This window comes from Malaya genurostris, chromosome 1 (genome assembly GCF_030247185.1).
Source record: "Malaya genurostris strain Urasoe2022 chromosome 1, Malgen_1.1, whole genome shotgun sequence".
In the NCBI taxonomy this organism is placed as follows: domain Eukaryota; kingdom Metazoa; phylum Arthropoda; class Insecta; order Diptera; family Culicidae; genus Malaya; species Malaya genurostris.
The window spans coordinates 80057215-80081269 of NC_080570.1; the positions used below are offsets into that span (position 1 = coordinate 80057215).

Here is a 24055-nt window from a genome sequence, read left to right on the forward strand (position 1 = left end):
TCTAAGCCTACTTGGAAATGTATCACTGGGTCACAGGTGGAGAAATCGAAAACCCGCGTGTTACAATGGTTCATTTAATAGCTCTACCTACAATTGTTATTACAATGTTATTTCTGCATCAAAATATTATTTTCATCACTTCTAGTTTGCCATGAAAAAAAGTTGACGGTAAACGATTATCTAACCATCGGACAGAACTGATCTTTGGTCAGCAGATTAAGTAGAGGTTTTCACTAAGTAACAAAAAATATTCACAAAATACGCTATTAAACACATTGCCATACTCGGTTGAGTTTACATCCAAACGTAATTATATAGGAGATGTTGTTGAAAAAATGAGAAAAGTAAGGGCCCAAGATTGCTCCTTTGAGGCACTTCGGATGTGTTGATAAAACTGAAAGATTCATTATTGCCCAGCATCACAGAGAAATAGCGTCCATCGAAATACGATTTCAATCAATTGGAGAAATTCAGCGATGCTGATTTTTGCCAGCAGAAGGGAATGGTCTACACGATCAAATTCTGCGTTGAGGTGTGTGTGCAAAGTGTGTACCTGCGAACTCTCTTGCATGTTTCTGATACAGAATGAGGTTGAAAGAATCCATTTTGAGCTCTATCAAAGACATTATATTAATAAGAAATCTAGCTCTCACATTTCTCGAACAAATCATTGGCAACATCCTTTTATGCCAGCATGGCGCCCTTAGGCGAGTCCGTATCGAATCTCGTACATAGAAGTAGGAGCCTGATATGTCAAGCGCCAAAATAGTTAGCAGCACTGCGCTCCCATACAATCAAAGTTACCAGGTTATATTTTCAAAAATTTATCAAAACTCAAAAATTAATCTGGATTTGTCTGGGTCTACTATATACAAGGAAATTTTTGCCGGGTTTCATTTTCAGTGAGCAAAAAAAAAACAAAAGGTCTCCCCACCTATCGTATAGAGATCTAGTAAGATCTGACTAAATCTAGGAAAAAATGAAAAGTCTGGGAAAATTTGGAAAATCTGGCAAAAGATCTGGTTAGTTTGAGTGTCTGGCGAAACGAGGAAAATCTGGCATTTGCCAGACAAATCTGGCAACCTGGCAACGCTGCATACAATTGATATGATCTGTTGAATCTGATACCGTGCGATGGCGTTCCTGAATTTTGTGATTGGATTCCGCTGGTTTGTGTAGTGTCTACGGGTAGCTGCTCTTAACATTTTTAGCTCCCGTAACAAACCAAAATTTGCATAACTTCATGTTTTTGATAAAAAAAAATAGTTATTTAGACACCAGATTATAATTTTACAGATTATAAGAAATTAATTTACTTACAATTTCTTCTAGAAGCAGCCGTTCTTGAGAGATTTAGAAGATCGAAAAATTCGGGTTTTTTTTTTGTTGATTTGCTAAACGGCGCAAGTCAAACGTATTTCTGAACATATGAAAACAGTTATTTTAAATGAAATTTACAATTTTATGTAATACAGTAAGTTATTTAAAAAAATGGTATTTATTAATAGTGGTAGTAGGATTGTACCTGGAAGGATTCTTAGTGTCAGTAGGATCCATAGTACTAGCCATGCAATGATTCTGTACACTAAGAATCGGCTGCGAAGTCTGTTGAAACAGAAAGGCCAAATTCCACAAAAGGAATGTAATGCCAGGACTTTGCTTTTTAGGATTGTAGCACATAGCCATGTAATGATCCTGTGCGCTTAGAACAGGGTGGCAAGTGACCGGGAAAATCGGGAAAACCGGAAAAAAGTAGGAAATTTCGTTTCACCGAGAAAAACCGGGAAAATGTCGGGAAATTTAGTGCAAATCCAGGAAAAAAATTATTAGCCCTAATCTTAGTAAAGATTTTCAGCATCATGATTTTCTTGATTAAACAAATGAAAAGTTGGAGGCAATACTCCATTTTGTGTTTGAGTGAGAAGTTCAGTAAAACATCCATCAGTTTCGTTCAACAATTTTTGTAAGGGTTTGGCAGCAATTTTTAATGGATTCGAAAGCATCAAAGCTTTCTTAGTTGTTATCAACAACAGCACATCGAACGTACTTGTGTTGTAACCTTGGTATTGATTTCAATAGGATTCACAAAATTTAAAAAGCTGTCGACTTTGACCTTGTCCACCGTTTGCAATGAGTATTTGATTTCCTTCTTTGAGAGCTGAAATTGGTTCCTGAAAGTTTGTGAAAAACCTTAGATAGGTTTAGAAGATGGTTGATTTGTTCAGTGAATGTTTAATGTTTAATTTATATTAAACATCATTACCTATGGATTTCATAGTAGGATTCACAAGAATGCGGGTGTTGATGTCGACGAAGAATCAAACTTAGATCATCTCAGACACTAGAGGCATAGATTGTTGTAGTTTTTCCAGAGCGACAGGAATCCATTTTATACATCAATGGAAAACTAAAGTCCCTAGCTGATTTAGAAACTAAAAATTGATTATTATCAATTTAGTGAAGCGATAAATTTCGGCCATTTTGAAAAAGGTGTTCGGTTACCGGCACCCCAAGAAATTTGACTAAAAATGAAAAAAAAAAATATAAGTAAAGACTCCAGTTATTCAAAAAAAACAGATTTTTTTCTTTTTGGAAGCGTTTTGGACAAAAGTCTTCATTGTCCAATGGTGACTTCGCCTTGGCTCTCTTGGTCGATGATTTGTATGATGAAGCCTTAGATGTTGATCTTCCACGTTTTTTCGTAGCCGTATGAGCAGCTAGATGTTTGGCCAAAACTTTGTCTCGACAGCAGCCTGCATATCACTGACAATTTTTCACGATTTGTCGAAAAAAATGGAGTGCCGGTAACCGAAATCGGTTGACATTTTCAAAATGACAAAACAAATCTTTGGTTGAGAAAATTTTGATAGCATCCGGTATTAAATCACGAAATAGATCGATTTCACCTTATAAATATTTAATCAACTTATCTTTCCGATTGATGCTCTTCAATTTATGATACTAAAAAAAAATCAGAAAAAAACTTTTGTGTTGATTTTCGCGCAAATGAAATTAGTTTTGAACGCAGTAAAAAGTACAAACGTCTGTTTGCTTCGGTATTCGGCACAAAAATAACGTGCTGCTATTACACACACATGACATTTGTCGAAATGACGTTATATGCTTTCTGTCAAAAGTTACGGTTGGGTGCCAACAACAGAACACTACAGGCAACCGAACATCTTCCCCTATCGTATAAGTTTTTAGATGAAATCGGGAGGAGAATTGTTTCTTGTTCATTTTTAACATTAGGTATACTTTTTTTAGACTATCGCACTAGAGATGGGTAATGCGTTCACGAACAGTTCAACGAGTTATTTCTCCTCGAAGAGTGAGTGAATTTGAGTTCTTTTTTTAAGAATGATAGTTCTCTATATAGAAATGAAAAACAATAGAATTCTTTTAAGTTGTATACAAGTTAGTTGCGTTTTTCGGAATGTTTCCTGGTTTGAGGAATCTGGTAGAAGTTACACAAATTCGTGTCCTTTGATAACATATAAAAAGAGAATGATTATTGGTAGAAATACATGCAAAAGTACTCACTATTATTGAATCTGTAATCTGTAGCTCTCATATTTAGTGGTACTCTTACAAAAGACTGAATAGTTCGGATAATAACAATTTCAATTTTAATTATAAGGCTTCAAATTTAATTCTTAATTATTTGCCTTTCAAATGACTGATGGTATTTCTGGCTAACACTAACAATATTTGAATTTGGGGTAAAAGCTGCACTTAAGAGAATTATATTTTTTGTTTTATTCGTACCGTTACCTCGAATTAATTTGAAATAGTCAAAAAGATTGAGTTTTTATTTTGAAGAGCTAGTACATACGAATAACGTTAGTAGCAAAGTAACAGACAAAATAAAGATGGAATACATTGAGCTGGGTGGTACTGTTGGTTCTAAAGATAATTATACCTTATGATAAAAAAAGAATCGGAATTTTATTAAAAAACGCAAAATTTCGATTTTTAATAAATTTCTTTATTATCGCCTTCAAAGTACTCTTCTCCTGCGGCAATACATGCATGCCAACGCTTGATCCAATTTTCCATACAAGTTTTATAGGCCGCCGAAGGGCTGGCCTTTAGTTCATGCAGCGAGTTCTCTTTTATGGTCTCTATGGTCTCAAAACGCGTTCCCCGCAATGGCAATTTGAGTCTGGGGAAGAGGAAAAAGTCACACGGGGCCATTTCTGGAGAGTACGGTGCTTGGTTGAGTTTTTGGCCAAAAACTGCGACACAACCAACGCTGTGTGAGCCGGCGCATATTCGTGGTGTAAAATCCATGAGTTTTATTTTCATAAGTCTGGCCTTTTTTTGCGAATGGCCTCACGCAAACGACGCATAACTGCCAAATAATATTCCATATTAACCGATTGACCGTCCGGAAGGAATTCATAGTGCACCACACTACGAATATCGAAAGAAACAGTCAGCCTAACTTTGATTTTGGACCGACTTTGGCGTTCTTTTTTCGGTTTCGGCTTGCCTTCGAAGCGCCATTCGGTCGATTGTTGTGCGGTTTCGACGTCATATTCATAGATCCACACCTCATCACCAGTTATGATGCATTCGATGAATGTGGAGTCACTATCTGCGTTGGAAATCATCTCTTTGGCCACATCAACACGAGGCTGTGTTTGAATGAAATTCAGCTTTTTTGGCACCAGCCGAGAAGCGACGCGTTTCAAACCCAAAACATCAGTTAAAATGTGTTCGGCTAATCCATAAGAGATGCCCAATAACACAGCAATCTCTCTAATCGGTACAGAACGATTTTGCAACACGATTTGCTTCGCCGATTCAATGTTTTCTTCAGTAACAGATGTTGTTGGGCGGCCAGGGATCTCATTATGATCCAAACTTGTACGACCACCTTTGAAGCGTTTATACCACTCGTATGCCTGTGTTTTTCCTAGACACGATTCACCAAAGGCCTTTTCTAACATTTTCAACGTTTCGGAAAACTTGAATCTATTTGCAACACAAAATTTGATGCACGCACATTGTTCTAAATTTTCATCCATTATAAAAATCGCCACACGAAAATTTTTCAACTTCTTTGTATAGACGCCAAACAAAAACTAATCGTACGATATGCGTCAAAATTTGACAGAATGTGTATAAAAGTGTTGCCAACGTTGAGAGAAGTTTACCGATTGGACAATCGCGGGAATTTTAAAATGAAAATTCCGATTCTTTTTTTTATCATAAGGTATGGACAAATTGTGGATGAGGTTTTTAAACGTCGTTCCAAGGATTATTTAAATCTTAAATCTTCTATTAAGCAAATCCTCATACCTGAATAAAAACATTTTGAAAGTCTTGTGGCTTTTCGTTGATAATGCTATTAGTTGGTTAAACCTCATAATCAAGGAGGCTGTCGCATCGAAGAAACAGTTTCTAATCAAGATTAGAGCTTATATTTAATTTTTCACCCTTTTCACAACGGGATGTCAGATCCGGATGAAATTCGTATGGGACCACAAGAAAATCGGTTCAGCTATCTCTGAGAAAATTGATCACTCAAAAACGTTACATACGTACATACACAATTTCTAATCTTGACGAACTGATTCCTGCGGGCCTTGGTTCCAAAATCGGTTTTCACAGTGATTGCATAACTTATCTACATGAGAAAGCCAAGAAAGATTCCTTGCCATTGTTATGTGCAGTTGGCATAATGAATATTATCTATTTCTAGCGATTTGAGCCTAAGAACCAGGAATTTTTTATCTCGCGCACCGGGAAAACCAGGAAAAAACCGGGAAATTGAAATCGGCAATTAACTTGCCACCCTGTTAGAATCGCATTCGAAGTCTTTTGAAACAGAAAACTAATTACTGCATCGAAATATAGTTCCCTGACATAGCAATTTCATGTACAGGGTCCGGCACTCGAAGTGTAACCAATTAAAAAGGCCATAAATTCAGTTTGGAAAATTACTTTTACTTAATTCAAAGTACAAAATGTGTAAAAATAATACAAAATTCAGAATCAATTCACTTTTGCTCGATGTGACCACCTTTTGCCTTGACTTGATGACTTGAGAGAGCGAAGAAGTTGCTTCGTTTGGCCGAATGTGACTTGCAGGTATTTTGGCCCACTCGCGGACAATAACTTTTTTCAGCGCCTCGAGACTGGTGTATCTTTTAGTTCGGACTTTGCTCTCCAAAATGGCCCAAAGAGAATAATCCATTGGATTCACATCTGGTGAATTCGAGAGCCATTGTGTGGACGTGATGAAGTTCGGAACGTTGTTTTTCAGCCATTCTTGGTTCACTCGAGCTTTGTGAGACGGTGCCGAGTCCTGCTGAAACGTCCATGGTCTTCCACCGAAATATTTGTCTGCCCACGGCTTCTAAGCAACCTCCAGAATACTTTCCCGATAATATGTCGCATTTACCTTGACGCCAGGCTCGATGAAAACGATTGGAGAGCGCCCATCTGCGGTTACAGCGGCCCAAACCATTATCTGTTGCGGGTGCTGCCTCCTGGTGGTCAATCGATGACTCAAATTCTCGTATGAACGGTCGGTCAAGTAAACCCTATCGTTTTGAGAGTTTACGAATTGCTCAATTGGAAAAATTTTCTCGTCAGAAAATACAATGTTCGGAAATTGACCGCTTTCGGCCAAACGAAGCAACTCCTTCGCTCTCTCAAGTCTAACTTGTTGCTGCTTCGGTGTGAGATCATGCACCTTTTGGATCTTGTAAGGCTTGGCTTTCAGATCATTTTTCAGTATGCGGCGGATGCTACGGTCGGATATTTTCAGTTCTTTTGCCATTTTATTGGCACTTCGTCGAGGATTCCGTTCAAGTCGCTTCTTCACTTTTTGAACCATCTCACGTGACGTTGCAGTCTTTTGATGACCACCTCCATAACGTTTTGCGATGCTACCAGTATTATTGTAACGAGTTATGGTGCGATAAACAAAAACTTTATTCACTTTAAGGTGTTTGAGCTCACGAACAATCGCTGGTTGTGATTTTCCATCTAAATATAAAGCAATCACACTTTTACGTTTTAAATCCATCACTGATTTTTTTTCGCGTTCACTTTTGGCAAAATGCTTTCTTGCGCTTGTAAACAATACAACTCCGAACTGTCATTTAGCAAATTTCTAGAGAGCTGATGCCCGTGCGTCAGCTGCGCGGGCAGTCTGAAGTTGCCGGACCCTGTATATGTGTTAGTTTCTGGTCTTTTTAATTACAACATCATTGTTAAATTTATAATTTTTTATTTACCTTTTATACCTAAAACTATTACATGCACACCTATTATAAATCGGGTAAATTCACGTCTTCGAAGACCGACATTTTCGAGTGTAAAAAATGGATTATGCTTGCACATATTTAAATAATCGTTGTAAAATTCAGTCATTTGGCATGTTACGTTCGTATGAATTGTGTCATAAATAGATTTGCGTCACCAGTAAATTTGTCTGTTTTTTGCAGTGTACATATGAATAATTTTAATTTGAGATTTCACAATTTTTAAGATTGTATGAGTACAAAGTGCATCGTCATTCGAAAACAGGTTGGTGTCGATTATGGTTTTGAAAATTGGAACGAAAGAATAGTATTTATTTTAGCCACTTTGGGTATACTGATAAACGCTGCTCTATTTAGTAGTAACCCGTTCGTATACTGATTGTGACAAAGTCATAGTCGTGACGTGGCATAGTCTCTACGTCTCTGCAGAGCCCGCTCATATAATTGCTCGGCAGTTATGATTGAATGTTTATGTAGTTTCATCAAGCTTTGCGCCAGCATCAATGTTACACATACATATAAATTTCAGAACTAATGGGGTCAAGTGGCACGTTCCCCTAGTTATTTGAAAATTTGTGCCTTCAATATGCAATAGCTTATCTCTTTTGATACTCTATAATAAATAATTTAGCCCTTCTGATTTTCTATAAAACATTTCAAATAGATAAATTGTTTTCTAATCGTTGCTCGAAAAGTAGTTCTGAACAGCATCAAGGAGCAAAAAAATATTTAAATGAGATCACGTTTATCGAAATTGGCTAACATATTTTTTACAGAGCATAAGTATCAGGTGTACAACTTTGCTTCCGCCGTTTTTTTCCAAAATTAAAAGCTTTATTGCGAAAAATTATTTCCGGCAATTTTCGGATCCCGGCTCGAAAAAAGGAGTCCTCTTTTGACGCTATCCATCAAGCAATCCATTTTTTCAACTCTTCGAAGGATTGAAAATGTTGATCTACCAGGCCGTATGCCATCGAACGGAATAGGTGGAAGTCAGAAGGGGCGACATCTGGGAAATACGGCGGGTGAGGCACGTTTGCGACGTGAGGCCGAGCATTGTCGTTTTGGAGGATGACTTTGTCATGTCGCTCTTGATAGTGTGGTCGCTTTTCTTTTAGCGCGCGACTAAGGCGCATCAGTTGCGTTCGGTAGCGATCTCCTGTGATGGTTTCACCCGGTTTTAAGAGCTCGTAGTAAATCACACCGAGCTGATCCCACCAAATACAAATCGTATCCTTGGCGCCATGAATATTCGGTTTTGCCTTCGACGAAGTAGCATGCCCGGACTTTCCCCATGATTTTCTGCGTTTAGGATTATCGTATCGAACCCACTTTTCACCACCGGTTACGATTCGATGTAAAAACCCCTTACGATTTTGTCTTTGAAGCAGTTGCTCACATACAAATAGACGGCGCTCGATATCCTTCGGTTTCAACTCGTACGGCACCCAGTTTGCTTTTTTCTGAATCATGCCCAGGGCCTTTAAGGGGCTGTCCATAAAAGACGTCACGCCGCAAGGGGGAGGGGAGTGTTTCATAAAACGTGACCATTTGTGACAGTGGGGAGGGGGGCAGGTTTTTGGAATGTGACGTCCAATATTTTCAATAAGCACATTTTTAAATACCTAATTATATTACTGCTTTGCCCTATTTCCTGAAAAAATCTCCACAATAAACGTTTACATTCTATAGAAAAACGTGTATTTGTTGAAGTAAAAGCTTCTTCTTGTAAATTCGGAAATCAGTGATACAGGAAATCATCAGCAAAAGTGCACGGAGGAGCGAGTAAATTAGCGAAATTAATAAATTTTGCCTAATATGAGTAAAAAAGAAAAAGATGCCTTCAAACGGTTTAACTTAAGTTATGCACTGACAATTTTTTCAGTAATTTGATTTTCTAGCATTGATAATAGTACATCATAAGAATTTCTCTTATCTGATTCTGATGCAGTTTATTCAATTGTACTCCATTTGAAAAAGGGCGGGAGATCAACGATTTCAGACGTAGTTCAAGTCATGTCTTATCTTGATCATATGTGATTTTCCTCCACCAATATCAAAGCTTATCGAATCATTCAATGATTGAACTTACATAAATCAAGAATCATTTTAGCTCAAAATCACTACCCATTGTGTGACGGTCCGGAAGATCAGAACCGATATTGATCGATGTGATTTAAAATTCACCGATCAACTGATCTTGAAAAGATTCTTTGGCAGTGATCTCGTTTTGAAGAGGTTTTGGTTTTTATTGTCTCAGCCCTTATGCTACACTAAGGAAATATTATTCCTTACCTAAAACAATAATATATCTGTGCACCCCTAGGAGGAATAAAACAGATGATTTAAATGTTTCATCAATTTCAACCAAATACTTTTGTTAATTTATATAATTGATATTAATAAAATAATTCCGATGATTTTGTAGTTTTAGGGATATTTTTTAATCTAATGACAGCATGTAATAAATCGATTTTTCCCTCATATTTGTATGGTTTGTCATACATATTGAAAATGTATTGAGATCAATTTTATTTATTTTGAATTCGTGACATGTGACATAGGGGGGGTGGGGGGTCTTTGCTTCTGTGACAATTTGTGACAAAGGGGGGATGGGGTGTCAAAAATCGTCAAAAAAAGCGTGACGTCTTTTATGGACAGCCCCTTAGACATTTTGAATTGGCTTGCTGACTCACTCCCAACGATTCGGCAAGCTCTTCTTGGGTTTCGCACGAGTCTTCATCAAGCAATGCTTCTAGTTGTTCATCTTCGAAGGTTTTTTCTCTTCAACCACCATGTTTGTTTTGGGCGTCGAAATCACCACTTTTAAAACGTTGAAATCACTTCCGACACGTTCTTTTACTTAGAGCAGCATCACCGTAAGTTTCTGAGAGCATTCGATGCGCTTCAGTTGCATTTTTTTCGAATTGTAATAGAAAAGTAAAACTTCCCGCAAATGGCAAAAATTGGGCACATAAACAGACATTTTTGAGCGTGAATAATACGAAAACAAGAACAACTGTCACTGAAACGGTGATGACAATTCGTTAGGCACTGTACACACTCGCTTTAAAGGCATTATCATCTATGTATTTTGACCAGCCTCAGCCGGTACAGCCACCTATCGGAAAACAGCGGAAGCAAAGTTGTACACCTGATAGTGTGAAAGGTCTGGCTGGATCCATTTGCCAGGCGGAGTGTTACGGTGGCATTCAAATCAGCCTATGGTCCCATACAAAGTTCCTGAGTTCCATTTGAATCCGACTTCCGGTTTCGAAATTACAGGGTGATATCCACCAAAAAAAGCAAAAAAAAACGTGTCACATACGTTTCTCAGAGATGGCAGAACCTATTTTCACAAACTTATATTCAAATGCAAGGTTTTATGGCCTCACACAATTTCCCTAAGTTTCATTTAAATCCGACTTCCGGTTCCGGAATTATATGCAAATTTATGAAAAAGTACACACTCAATTTTTGTCAGAAATTTCTTAACCGATTTTCTCAAACTAAGGAGCAAATAAAAGCTCTTTAAAAAGTCCCCGGAAAGTTGATCCAGATCCGACTTCCGGTTCCGGCATTACAGTACGATTAGTGAACATTTTCAATTTCATGAGTATTTTTTCACAAACGATGGCGAACGAGGTGAACGTTTTTATAAAACTTGCTGCTAAGTTCATCTAGTTGGCAGATCTTGTTAGTAAATATATAGAACTACTTTGGGACTATTAGACAGATTCCCAGCCCCTGATCTGTCGGAGATAAGTGAGGAGATCGACAAGCTGAGGAACAACAAAGCCGCGGGCAATGACCAGTTGCCAGGCGAGCTGCTCAAACATGGAGGAGAGGCACTGGCTAGAGCGCTGCACGATGATTTCTAGTATTTGGGAGGAGGAGATTCTACCGCAGGAATGGATGGATGGAGTGGTATGTCCCGTCTACAAAAAGGGCGATAAGCTAGACTGTTGCATTGCTGAACGCCGCCTACAAGGTACTCTCCCAAATCCTTTGCCGTCGTCTATCAACAATAGCTAAGGAATTCGTAGGGCCGTACCAAGCGGGATTTACTGGAGCCCGCGCCACTACGGATCACATATTCGCGATAAGACAAGTACTCCAGAAGTGTCGTGAATACAACGTACCCACGCATCACCTATTCATTGACTTCAAAGCGACATACGACACAATCGATCGAGAACAGCTATAGCAGATAATGCACGAATACGGTTTCCCGGAAAAACTGACGCGATTGGTCAAAGCAACGATGGATAGAGTGATGTGCTACGTCCGAGTATCCGGGACGCTCGCGAGTCCCTTCGAATCTCGGAGAGGGCTACGTCAAGGTGATGGACTTTCTTGTATCTTGTTCAATATTGCCTTGAAAGGTGTGATTCGAAGAGCGAGGATCGACACGAGTGGTACGATCTTCCGAAAGTCCGTACAACTTTTTGGCTTCGCTGACGATATTGATATTGTGACATGTAACCTTGAGAAGATGACGGAAACCTACATCGGACTGAAAGCTGAAGCTAGGCGTATCGGACTGGCCATAAATGCGTCGAAAACAAAATACATGAGAGAAAGAGGCTCTAGAGAAGAAACACTACGCCTCCCACCACGAATATTGATAGACGGTGACGCTATCGAGGTGGTTGACGAGTTCGTGTATTTGGGCTCACTGGTGACCGCCGATAATGACACCAGCAGAGAAATTCATAGACGTATTTTGGCAGGGAATCGTGCGTACTTTGGACTCAGAAAAACCCTCCGATCGAGAAAAGTACGCCACCGCACGAAATTGACCATCTACAAAACGCTCATTAGACCGGTTGTTCTCTATGGCCACGAGACCTGGACTATGTTGGCAGAGGACCAACGCGCCCTCAGTGTTTTCGAAAGAAAGTACTGAGGACCATCTATGGCGGAGTACAAATGGAAGATGGAACGTGGAGACGGCGTATGAATCACGAATTGCAACAGCTGCTAGGAGTCTACGATGGGCTGGGCATGTCATAAGGATGTCGGACGACAGCCCAGTGAAAATGGTTCTTGAATCTAATCCGACCGGTACAAGAAGAAGAGGAGAGCAGCGAGCAAGGTGGATCGATCAAGTGGAGGGTGATCTCAGAAGCATCCGTGCCTTGAGTGGCTGGCGACGAGCAGCCATGGACCAAGTTATGTGCAGACGTATGCTTAATACAGCAAAGGACACCCCAGGCCTATAGCTGTTAGGTAAGGTAAGGTAAATTGGTACTACTAGTCCCCGGTTTTCGCTTCCGGAAGCACCGATATTAGTGAAGATAAGCTTCAAAAACACAACTCACTTGGGCTTCTCGGCAACGGTTAAACCGATTTTCACAAATCATGATTCAAATTAAATCTCTCATTATCTTAAAAGATACTGAGCAATTTCATCCAGATCCGACTTCCGGTTCCGAACGATGAATCATTCAAAATGATGCAAAACTGGTACGCGTCGGAAAGTACGGCTTTGCTCCGTTCGCAAAGTGCTTTCGTATAGCGTGCAAGGTTGCCACATTTCAATCTATATTTTTCAGGTGAAAAATATGTAAATTTGTAAATCTTCCATTCAATTAGTACCTACTTGTTAGTATTATCACAAAATCATGATAACGATGTATTTCTATAAAAATACAGTTATTGCCTTTCTCATATAAAAATCTTATGCAATCACTAGAAAAATTGACTAGTGAAAATTGGGTGGGTAGACTAAGTGTGTGTATGTATGTGTGTGAGTATGTGTCAAATAATGTCACTCATAAAATAAAAAAAATCTCATAGTCCCTTAGTTTACTATTGAATTTCATCATGCTTTCATAGGGTAAAGTGTGTTGAAAAATGCTCACCGTCATTTAGAGCGACGATGCAAAAGAGGGTAGAGTTCTTCTCAATTTAGCTCAAAACTGATTCAATTTGTAGGCTATATTAGTTACTTTCTAAACGAACCGACTTCGGGTATACTGGTTCCATGTTCCCGGTTCCAGAAGTAGCGGAAATAGTGACAAAAACTCTAAAACGAGAATCACTAAATTTTTTCACAGATGATTTGATTAATTTCTACAAACTTAGGCTCAAGGTTGCTCAAGACTCATAGGTTGCTGTTTAATTTCATCGGGTTAACTTGTCATAACTGTTTACAAATTGAAAATGTTATGTTAGTTCATAACCAAAGAAAGTTTATTTTATTCAAGATTGAAATTTTTTGCCTAATCTCCTAATGACATTTTTTAAAATACATCATTACACCACTAGGTGGATTAAAAGGGGTTTTAATTTTGTGGAATGCAATAGAATTTAATTTATTCTAAAGCGACGTTGGACTTGTTTAAACGGTGAAAATCAACAAAAACCCGATTTTTTTGTATTTCATGTCTAAATATATCTAGAACGGCTGCATCTAATAGAATGGTCGTTATAGGCAAGTTTATTTCCTTTAATCTGTAGAATTATATTCTGGTGTCTAAATGGATATTTTTTTATCAAAAACTTGAAGTTGTAACTTTGTCATTTTGCGATTCACACTAACCAAATTTGCACCAAAACGTGGACCTCAAGTTTAATAAAATTTAAAAAAACATTACATTACTTTACTTAATTTTTATGTTTCAGATGGTTTTCAAATGTTTGAAAAAGTATTCTACTTTTTCTTACAGTTTATATATTTTTTAAGAGTACATCATCTTGACAATTTACAGTTTCCGAGTTATTACGATTTGAAGAAAGGGCATGCAAAAAAGTGCATCCCTTTTCTAATGTATTATTTATTGAAATATGAGAGTTAAAATTAAATGATCAAAATTTAAATTGGGTGTTCAGTCACAAGTGATGACTTTTCAGCCCTATTATATACATGATTTGGTCATTACCATTAAGGTGAAAAATGCGCGCAAAATTGTATCCGCTTCAGTTGAACGAACCGTCGCACAAAGCGTACCAAGAAAAACGGACACATAGAAACAAGAACTTTTTTCAATGATTGAGCGCAGTGGGCTTACCTCTCGTTATATTGGCTTGTAAAAAAGACTGGACGTAATGGATTTTTGAATTCTTCACACTTTGAATATAAGCTAATTCAATCATTATTGTTAGTGATTACTCTTACACTAGAGCTATAAATCATGAGTAATTATGAATGACAAACATAAGGTTATATGTATATGTATTGAATCACTTGCTAACCATGTATATGCCTGAGCTTAGTAGCAAGCATGGATTCTTCTTCAAAAAAACGATTGAAGACAAGTGAACATTCAAGTATTTTCGATATCTTTGCCAGTAGTTCACCAGGCCCTTCCCGCCGATGAGATAGAATTTACGTAAAAGTATTCACCATTAACTTTTTTTCGGAAGCGACTTTCGGAATTATGTAGCATGATGAGTCTAGAAATGTCTGTTTCAACGATAACGAACCGAAGACCAAACAGCCTCTGGCCTCCGGTGCCAGAAATCATCAATAGTTTAATAATTTCTTAGATTACATTATTGGAATACATTCCAATTGAAACTAATAGTTCATCATACCATGAAGTTATTTAGTGAATCTTTTCTCAAGCACATATTTGGGGCACGAAATTGAATATAAAGTTATTTCGTAGTTCCTTATTATTCAATCGATTTTGAAAGCAAAATCAAGCGTTGATTCATTGTATTCATAATAATTGAAAAACCAATTAATTCCAATAAGTTTTCCATGCTGACTTGCTCGAAGCTGACCCTCAATGTTTATCACTTTGCTTGTATATCAGGTTAATAAACGATAATACTTGGCATGTATTCATTTCATTCAGTAGCTTTTCAATGTTGAAGTTTTAGTTTTCTATAAAAATTGCTGCAATCTAAAATAATACCTGTTTTACGATATTACACAGCCAAGCATTATTGCTTCAGCAACATCAATAACAGAGTTGGACATTATTAGCATTATAAATGGCAGCTACTTAGAAAATTCCGAGTTTTATCGGAGTTTGCTTATAATATTATGTGACATTACATCTAATGGTTCTATATTTGTGAGTCTGTGTAACTCATTTGCACTAAACCAGGGAGGACGCTTCAAAACCACCAGAATTTTATTCTGAATCGTTTGATGCGTTTTCTTCCTAGTGGAACAACAACTTGCCCAAATTGGTTTATAAGAGGGTAAACATATAATATATTTATTACACTTTGTCTGGATTCCTTCAATGTGATACTTGAAAGTGAGTTATACACCCTTTTTAAAAATCAGTCTTGAGTTGAATCGACATAACCACCCGTGCAAAACAAATTGTTTTCCCTTCTAAAAACGCGTGCCACGGTGGATGAGGGAGCAATTCGAAGCCCAATTCGTTCAATTCAAGCATGGTTTTCATCGACTTGTGACACGGTGCATTGTCTTGATGAAACAAAACTTTTTTCTTCTTCAATGAGGCCGTTTTTTTTTAAATTTCATCCTTCAAACGCTCTAATAACGCTATATAATAGTCACTGTTGATGGTTTTTCCTTTTTCAATATAGTCGATGAAAATTATACCATGCGAATCCCAAAATACAGACGCCATAACCTTACCGGCCGATTGTTGAGTCTTTCCACGCTTTGGGTTCGGTTTATCGCGTGCAGTCCACTCAGCTGACTGTCGATTGGACTCCGGAGTGAAGTGATGGAGCCATGTTTCGTCCATTGTTATATATCGACGAAAAAAATCGGTTTTATTTCGATATAACAGCTCCAAACACTGCTCAGAATCATCAATTCGTTGTTGTTTTTGATCGATTGTGAGCTCACGCGGCACCCATTTTGCACAAAGCTTTCTCATATCCAAATATTCGTGAATAATAGCTATCTCGATCAACTTCACTTTACGGTCATTGAAAATCATTTTGTGGATTTTTTTCACGTTTTCATCGGTAACAGCCTCTTTTGGACGTCCACTGCGTTCATCGTCTTCGGTGCTCAGACCAGTACGAAATTTTGCAAACCACTTACGAATTGTTGCTTCGCCCTGTGCAGAGTCTGGATAACACTCATCAAGCCATTTTTTGGTATCGGCGGCACTTTTTTTCATCAAAAAGTGGTGTTTCATCAACACACGAAATTCCTTTTTTTCTATTTTTTTCGCAATAACAAAAGTAGCTTCACTCAAAATGCAATATCACAAACTAATAATCAGACAGCTGTCAAATTTATACACGTATCTTTTGAAGGTTGGTACTAACTGAAAATGGTATGGATTTAATTCTAGTGGCGCCCTCTCATAGAAACGATACGAACTTTTCAGCCGATCTGTTACCGTTAGACTATTATCTTTGGGGAGATAAGTATTATGTAGACAAGCCAGAGACAATTCAAGCCTTGAAGGACAAAATTCGTGCAGCCATAGCTTAAATAAAGCTGCATACTAAAAAACTGGACCGACCGTACGGCGTACTGCAAGGCCAGCCGAGGCAGCCATTTGAATGAAATTATATTCCACAATTAACCGGAAGGATTGTACTTTAATATGAAAAAATCGATTTTGAAATCGGATGAACCGTTTGTGTTTTATTGCATGTTTAAAAAAAAGTTACATGGCGGACCCTGTATGTCATTTAGGCACTGTTTTATTTTGCCCAAGAAAAACGGTTCATTCTTGCCAGTCATGTTTGAGCGAATGGCTTCAATTGCACTCAGACTGTCTGTAAAGTCTGTAAAGAAATAATAATTTGGAGATAATGTAACGATTACACTCAAGCTATAATGAACTGCTGCTAACTCTGCTATATAAACAGATACAAATCTATTTGTAGTTATCTCATATTACTGAAAATTTTATCTTGAATTACTGAACATATTTCCGATGGTATGGAGGAAAAACTATGTTGCTGCCTTAAATACAACAAGAGATATTGACGATACAAAGTGAAATTTGAAAAGGAGACCCATAGTAAAGTACGAATTCACGTCAAAACATTAATTGTAAAAACCGGACATGGATTTTACAATGCAAAAATCGTTTAAAAACTACATTTTGCAAAACCCGGACAAAAAAATTTGAATGCAAAATCCCCACAAACTTAGTCAGTACTTGCAAATTTTTTAGCTACTTATGCTGCAGACGAAGCGTGATTTGCTTGTTTGTTACGGGTTACCTGATATATGCTGTGTCAGTAAAAACTTTGAATGCGAAAACCGGATAAAAGCATTTGTGTTAGAAGAACCTCAATGTTTTTTTTATTTTTATAACACCTCACACTCTAACTCCGAAATAGCTTATCGGATCCAGATGAAATTCAATTGCGACCTATGGGACCTTTCATTTGAGCCTAAGTTGATGAAAATCGTACATACTCACACCCATACGTTCTACTCATACTCGACGAATTGAGTCGAAAGGTATATGACACTCGGCTCTCCGGGCTAATTTTTAATAGTCATCTGTTCAAGTAAATGCATAAGCTTACTATGTGAAGAAGGTAATACGCTTAGTTTAAAAATAAAATAATAAGGCTAAATTAACGTCACCCTATGGATACGTGTTCTCTAGCAATACGATTGTTTAAGTAGTAATATTCGAAAATCCAAATTATAGACACAGGTAAATTGAGCGCACTATCACATGATGGACAAATTAAATTTGTCACACCAAAGACAATTTCTTATCTCTTCGAAGTAGAGGAGGATAAAAAATCACACCGGTACATAAATGTGCTGGAACGGATGAAGAAAACACAAATACCGAAGCTCGATTTTGAATCGAGTTCATCGTCAGTAAATCGACAAGTCTTTACCGGTGTTCGGTTTTAATTGAACACGGTATAACGGATGAGAAGAATCATATCCACTTTATGCGGCCGAACGAATGATAGTAATACCGTGGTAATGGAGCAATATAACCGATCTAAACAGTGAACACTGTGATTTACAAACGTAAATAAAAATATAATGAAACACACAGCTTCGGTTGTATTTTTTGCACTTCCCTTCTATGGAAGCTGGTTCCTGACGTATTTTGTTTTGGTGGCGTGGTTGTCAACTATATGTTAAGCTACGTTCATACCATTTTGATGCGCACAGGATATAGTTATAGAAATTCGGCCGTATACTGAAAATCATAAAATTTTTAATCCGAAACAGAGAAATCAAAAATCGAAAACTTTTTATCGGAAACAGCTGAGTAATATTGTTATTGTTATGATGTAAAAAAAGTATTTAGTTGTACTTAAATCTTTGAAATAGAAATGATATTTTATAAATTATTTCTGAAATCATCAGAGCCATTCCAAAACAGGTCCTGTTGTGTTTCGTTTGTTTGTATTTTTGATAAGTATGAGTAAATATAGAAAGAATGGAAAGAATATTAAGAAATATTTTTTAGGGCTTAGATATTGCAAACACACTTAAATGATCCATTTTTCCATGTTACGAGAAGATGTCCAATTTTCAATCAGTTTTATTACATATGAATAGTGCTATTGTAGCAGTAGTCATTTACTTTTACTGTTACTTGAGTTATCACCGTACCTAGGGAATAAAAACTCCAGTTTTTCTCTGTAAATGTTCTTTAATGATTAGCAAGTGCCTAATGTTAGTATTGACTAAAAAATACGTTTCACAGGAATTCGTTTCATCAGAAACCATTATATTGAACCTTTGACCAAATGTAATTGATTCACAACTATATTAAAATTATCATTTCAAATATCTTAAGGCAGGGTTGCATAGTCTGTAAATTCAAAAAAGGCGGGTGGGTAATGTCAGAGACATAACTGGATGTCGTGAATACGAAAACAACTGGTATGTTCCTTAACACTTCCGAATATCAATTAGTCGATCAATTGTATGAATTATGCAAGCATTCCCCTTTTTCACTACTAGAATTTGAAACGATGCACTTAAACTAAAGTTCAGATTAGTTACATTAAACACTCTGAAACACAATTATATATTATGAAATATCCAGTATAGTTATTTATAATAAAAATACAGATTAATCTGTATACGTGGCAACCCAGTTTCGCGCACAGCATATTTCCAAACGACACCCATACTAGTATAACGATTCTGCATCAATACCTTCATTTTCGCATTGCGTGAGTCGTAATTGAATGTGTTATTGACGGTGCAAACTTTGTCTATTACCGTTTTGATAAATCTGATGCTTTTGGTACGGAAGAGAAAATTCAATTATTTCTTCAAGATGATCTGTAGCACTGAAAAGTGTTTTGAATTGTCACGACCAACAGAAACTACCTAGAGCCACTTTATCTAAAATTAGGTTATTGAACGGAAGCCCCAAATTAAGTGGAATGTACTTAAAATTACGTTGTTTTGCGGTTCCGTGTAGGGTTGAACAGAATCTACTCGATTGAAATTATTTCGTGTCTCGAACTAAAGACAACTGGTCATAACGTCACACAAAAAAACCTAAGTATAATTCTACCGAGATTGATCCGGACCGACATACTTTTCATTTGAAAATTCTATCTTAAGTAAATAAATGATCTATTAAAATTATAATCTTTTTTTCTCCTTCGCAGATGCCGGATCTACGATATCTAGACTGTCGGGTGGATTTTTCAATCAAGACTTTTGGTGCAGTAGTAGCACTATGCAAAGATTTAGGTATCCGACATCCCGAGGAACTATCTTTGTGCAATCCTTTAGAGCCAGTACATTTAAAAAAGAATTATGCAGATTTGCCAAAAAAGAAAATTCCGATCGAGCAAAATGGCAATGGCCGTGAATTTATACAACCGGCAGCTGACACCAATACATTTATTCCGGCTTCTGCAGGTTACTTTCATGGCAGTAACGGAAGTCTTGATGGTACAACCAATGTAGGACCCTTTTCTTGTGCACCAGTACAACATGCAAACTATAATACAAATAAACCTACTTTACCCGTAACTCCAATCGGATCACCTACAGGAGTATGTTTTTCACGAAATCAATGTCTACATGTTCTAAAATATTCTCTCTTTCCACAGACGCTAAGGCACAACAACAGCAATGGCTACACTATGTTCAACGAATCGTCATCAAGTTTGGGCGAGGCAATTGATAATTTGGCATATAGCCCTTGTGTTCTCAGTCCTGAAGCACGATCTAGATTGGTTAAACCGAAAACATTAGTCGAGCGAGCACGGATGAATGTTGGTTGGTTAGATTCTTCACTTTCAATTATGGAACAGGGTATCCGGGAATTTGATACACTATGTCTACGCTTCAAATATTATACATTTTTTGATTTGAATCCTAAATATGATCAAGTTCGCATAAATCAGCTATATGAACAAGCGAAATGGCAGCTACTGAACGAAGAAATCGAATGTACTGAGGAGGAAATGCTCATGTTTGGCGCGTTGCAGTTCCAAGTTAACTTGCAAAATGAAGTACCACAACCGGACTCTGGAATTGACACATCGAGCTTGGATAACGGAGCAGATGATGATGTCGATGCAGCTTTACGCGAGCTTCAAATAACACTGGAAGGGCCAAATAATAGTCATAATGCAGGGGACATCACGCATATACCGGAGCTAACGGATTATCTGCGTTTCTTGAAGTGAGATAAATATTATTTTACTAAATTTTATATGTAACTTGCATTTCCTTTTCTAGGCCAAAAAAATTTACTCTCAAGGGATACAAACGATATTGGTTTACCTATAAGGACCTGCACTTACACCTATATAAGAGCCGAGATGATGTAAGATCAAACAATGTACCCCAAATCACAATCAATCTTCGTGGTTGCGAAGTCACACCAGAAGTAAATCTTGCACATAGCAAATTTAACATAAAACTGGAGGTTCCACTAGAACAGAACACCAACAGTGAAATGTGGATTCGATGTGACAGTGAAGATCAGTACGCTAAATGGATGGCAGCTTGTCGATTGGCGTCAAAAGGTCGATCTTTAGCTGACAGTTCATATGACAGTGAAGTGTCTAGTATTAAATCGTTCCTGAGTATGCAGAAACCAGCACAAGTTGCGGCAGTCACAATCAATCCAAATAATATCGATCCAAACGAGTATATTTCTCCTAGATATTCCAAAAAATTGAAAAATAAAGCGGTTACGAGAATGTTGGAAGCACATGCTAATGTGAAGGATCTTTCCTTGATCGACGCAAAATTGAACTTCATTCGGGCTTGGCAAAGTTTACCAGAGTTTGGAGTTACTCTGTTTGTGATTAAGTTTGACGGACATAAGAAAGAAGAATTACTAGGTGTTGCCAGCAATCGCATTATGAAGATGGACATCAATACGGGAGACCACTTGAAGACGTGGCGTTACAACACGATGAAGGTTCGTAATAATTTTTAGTAAAGTTTAATCACATCAACTATTATTCGAATTTTGCATTTTGCATAGAGACAGTATTTGGCAGATTCTTCTATGATGTTAAACTATGACAGATTCTACTATAACAAAATCATCATATCTTACAATAATTTTACAAACCAAATGTCTCATCATATTTCATATGAATATCTTCCGAAACAGTGCAGATATTGGACGTCCGTCACCGTCATTAGAATCAGTCTAATTTAAATTTTATTTCTAGTCATTTGGTCTAAATTTTTGAGTGTTGGTAATGTATGTTTCACTAGGCGCCAATGCTTATAGTACTTCGAATTAATTGGGCCGTATGAATAAAACGTAGAAAACGTTCAGTAGTATATGCTACATGTGAATAACGTTCAAGATAGAGACAGTTTTTTGCAGTAGTGAGCTGGTTTATTGCTTTGTGCGAGGTTATGACAGTTTTTAGCGGCTATAGGGCTATATGTACGATACATTTACGGGCAAATATGGGTATCAAACAAGAATGGCTGCACGGATTTACACAAATCTGTTTTTGTGTTATCCGCCTCGACTTGCACTATAACATAGCATATAATTAATAAGGAAAATCCATCGGAAAATTGAAGGAAGTTGTGTCGTATGGAATTGGAAACCTTCGACGTTTGTTTCTCGCGTATCGATTTGTGCGATACTTGCCCGCTGAAGAGCTAAATATGAATATTAGGTATATTATTAAACTCGTTTGGTGCGCAACGAGCTATTTTGTGTGAAAATTTCACAAAGTCCTGCGCTCCACTATTTTGAAACACACGCTTAATTTATATCCTTTTCACTTGATGAAGAACCTAATCCAGTTTCCACCCTAATTGCTGTCAAAACGTTTGTTCGAAGACAGGTGCAACGTCATTGAACTGAAAATTGAATCAATTTTTTGTATTGCGCTTGCTCACATCCCCGTTGCTAAGTTGTTTGATGAAACTACCCAGGCTCAGTAAGAAGTATCCATGTTTCCTAAGACATTTTTCAGTATATAAATTGTATTCCATCCCGTCAAGTTATAGAGAAGTCCTATATGGACACACGAATACAATATACGAAATTTTACAGACAAAATAATGTCTATTAAAAGGACAGGTTTGTCAATAATTCATAGTTTTCAAAAAGTTTTGAAAAAAAAATGAATCTTCAGCTTCCAGACTTGATCCATGGATGCGATTTTTATTGCCGCAACGCGTTAAATTGTCATTCAGAGACAATAGGATTGACAACAAGATCTCAAACGATCAGCTTAACTCTCAACGTCTCAATCACTTACGTCGTTTTTATTTGAAGCCAAACCTAATCGGGTAATTTATATCGGGTTTGCTCACACCCCCGTTGCTAAAAACGAACCCAACTCATTCCCGTGAAAAGTGTTTGCTTGATGAAACGACATTCATAAACCACTTTCTTGCATTGGGCTGTTAGTAGAATTTTTTTTATCAGTTTCACTTTATCACAACTTAATAATCACTTTCACCAAAATGTAATATTTACAACACGGATATGTATTTTCAACTACTCCTTGCAGTATTCATTAGTTAATACCGTTTCAATTTCGACATTTTTTTTATTTATTTCGTCAAGCAAATGCAGACTAAATATAAATGGTTTACAATGTTTACTTAGATACTACGCATTATTTCTACGACTAAGCTGTAATTTCATTTCATTTTTGGACATACCAAGGTCAAGATGTTCGCAATATTGATTGTAGTGGCGCATTAGTCGATTGATTGGGCTATATTTTGCATAATTTGTTCTAGTGTTTCTTTCTAAAAATAATTTCCTGGTTCGTGATTGACGGCTAGGTGTATAAAAATTTAGTTGCCACTATAAAGAAGGTGATTGAATGCGTTGAGAAATAATGTCGCTGATAAAATACAGCATTGCAAGGTCGCGGCGTTCTTTAAGTGTTTGAATATTGATGAGCATGCAGCGTGCATCATATGATGGTAGAGGAAATGCTGTCCAGTTTAATTTACGAAGTGCATATAAAAGAAATTGTTTTTGAATAGATTAGCCAAACATGCTATTTGCTTTATTGATTATGGTATTGTAGTATTCCACAAAAGTGAGCTTGGAGTCTAAGATTACGCCTAAATCTCTTACAATTTTACATTTTTCTACAAGTTGATTTCCTAGATGTATGTTTATAGAAATAGTTCCATTTTTCCTACTGAAAGTTATTGAGTTACATTTTTTTTACATTGAGTTGGAGTAGACTTTTGCAGCACCAAATGTGGAATAGATTGATTTCGTTCTGGAATATTACAGCGTCGTTGATATTTTTTATTTCCATGAAGAGTTTCATGGCGTCTGCATATATAAGCACTTTCAGATTTTTGAGTATGAAGGAAATGTCGTTTATGTGTAAAATGAAAAGAAGAGGCCCTAAGTGAGAACCTTGAAGTACGCCAGAAGTTACATTAATTGGATCAGACA

General features: G+C 37.2%; 1 protein-coding gene across 4 annotated transcripts in view; it reads left to right on the forward strand.

Annotated features, from left to right (window-relative positions):
• The window catches only part of LOC131440596 (unc-112-related protein), an 83064-nt gene that overhangs the window by 51263 nt on the left and 7746 nt on the right, over positions 1-24055 (forward strand). For 3 of the 4 annotated variants that reach the window (XM_058612012.1, XM_058612014.1, XM_058612013.1), the window contains exons 3-5: positions 19797-20189; positions 20247-20824; positions 20881-21571. In XM_058612012.1, coding sequence (XP_058467995.1) covers positions 19797-20189; positions 20247-20824; positions 20881-21571 — 1662 coding nt within the window. Of the gene's footprint in view, positions 1-19796; positions 20825-20880; positions 21572-24055 lie in introns of all 4 variants that reach the window. The other variant, XM_058612011.1, reaches the window with a different exon arrangement.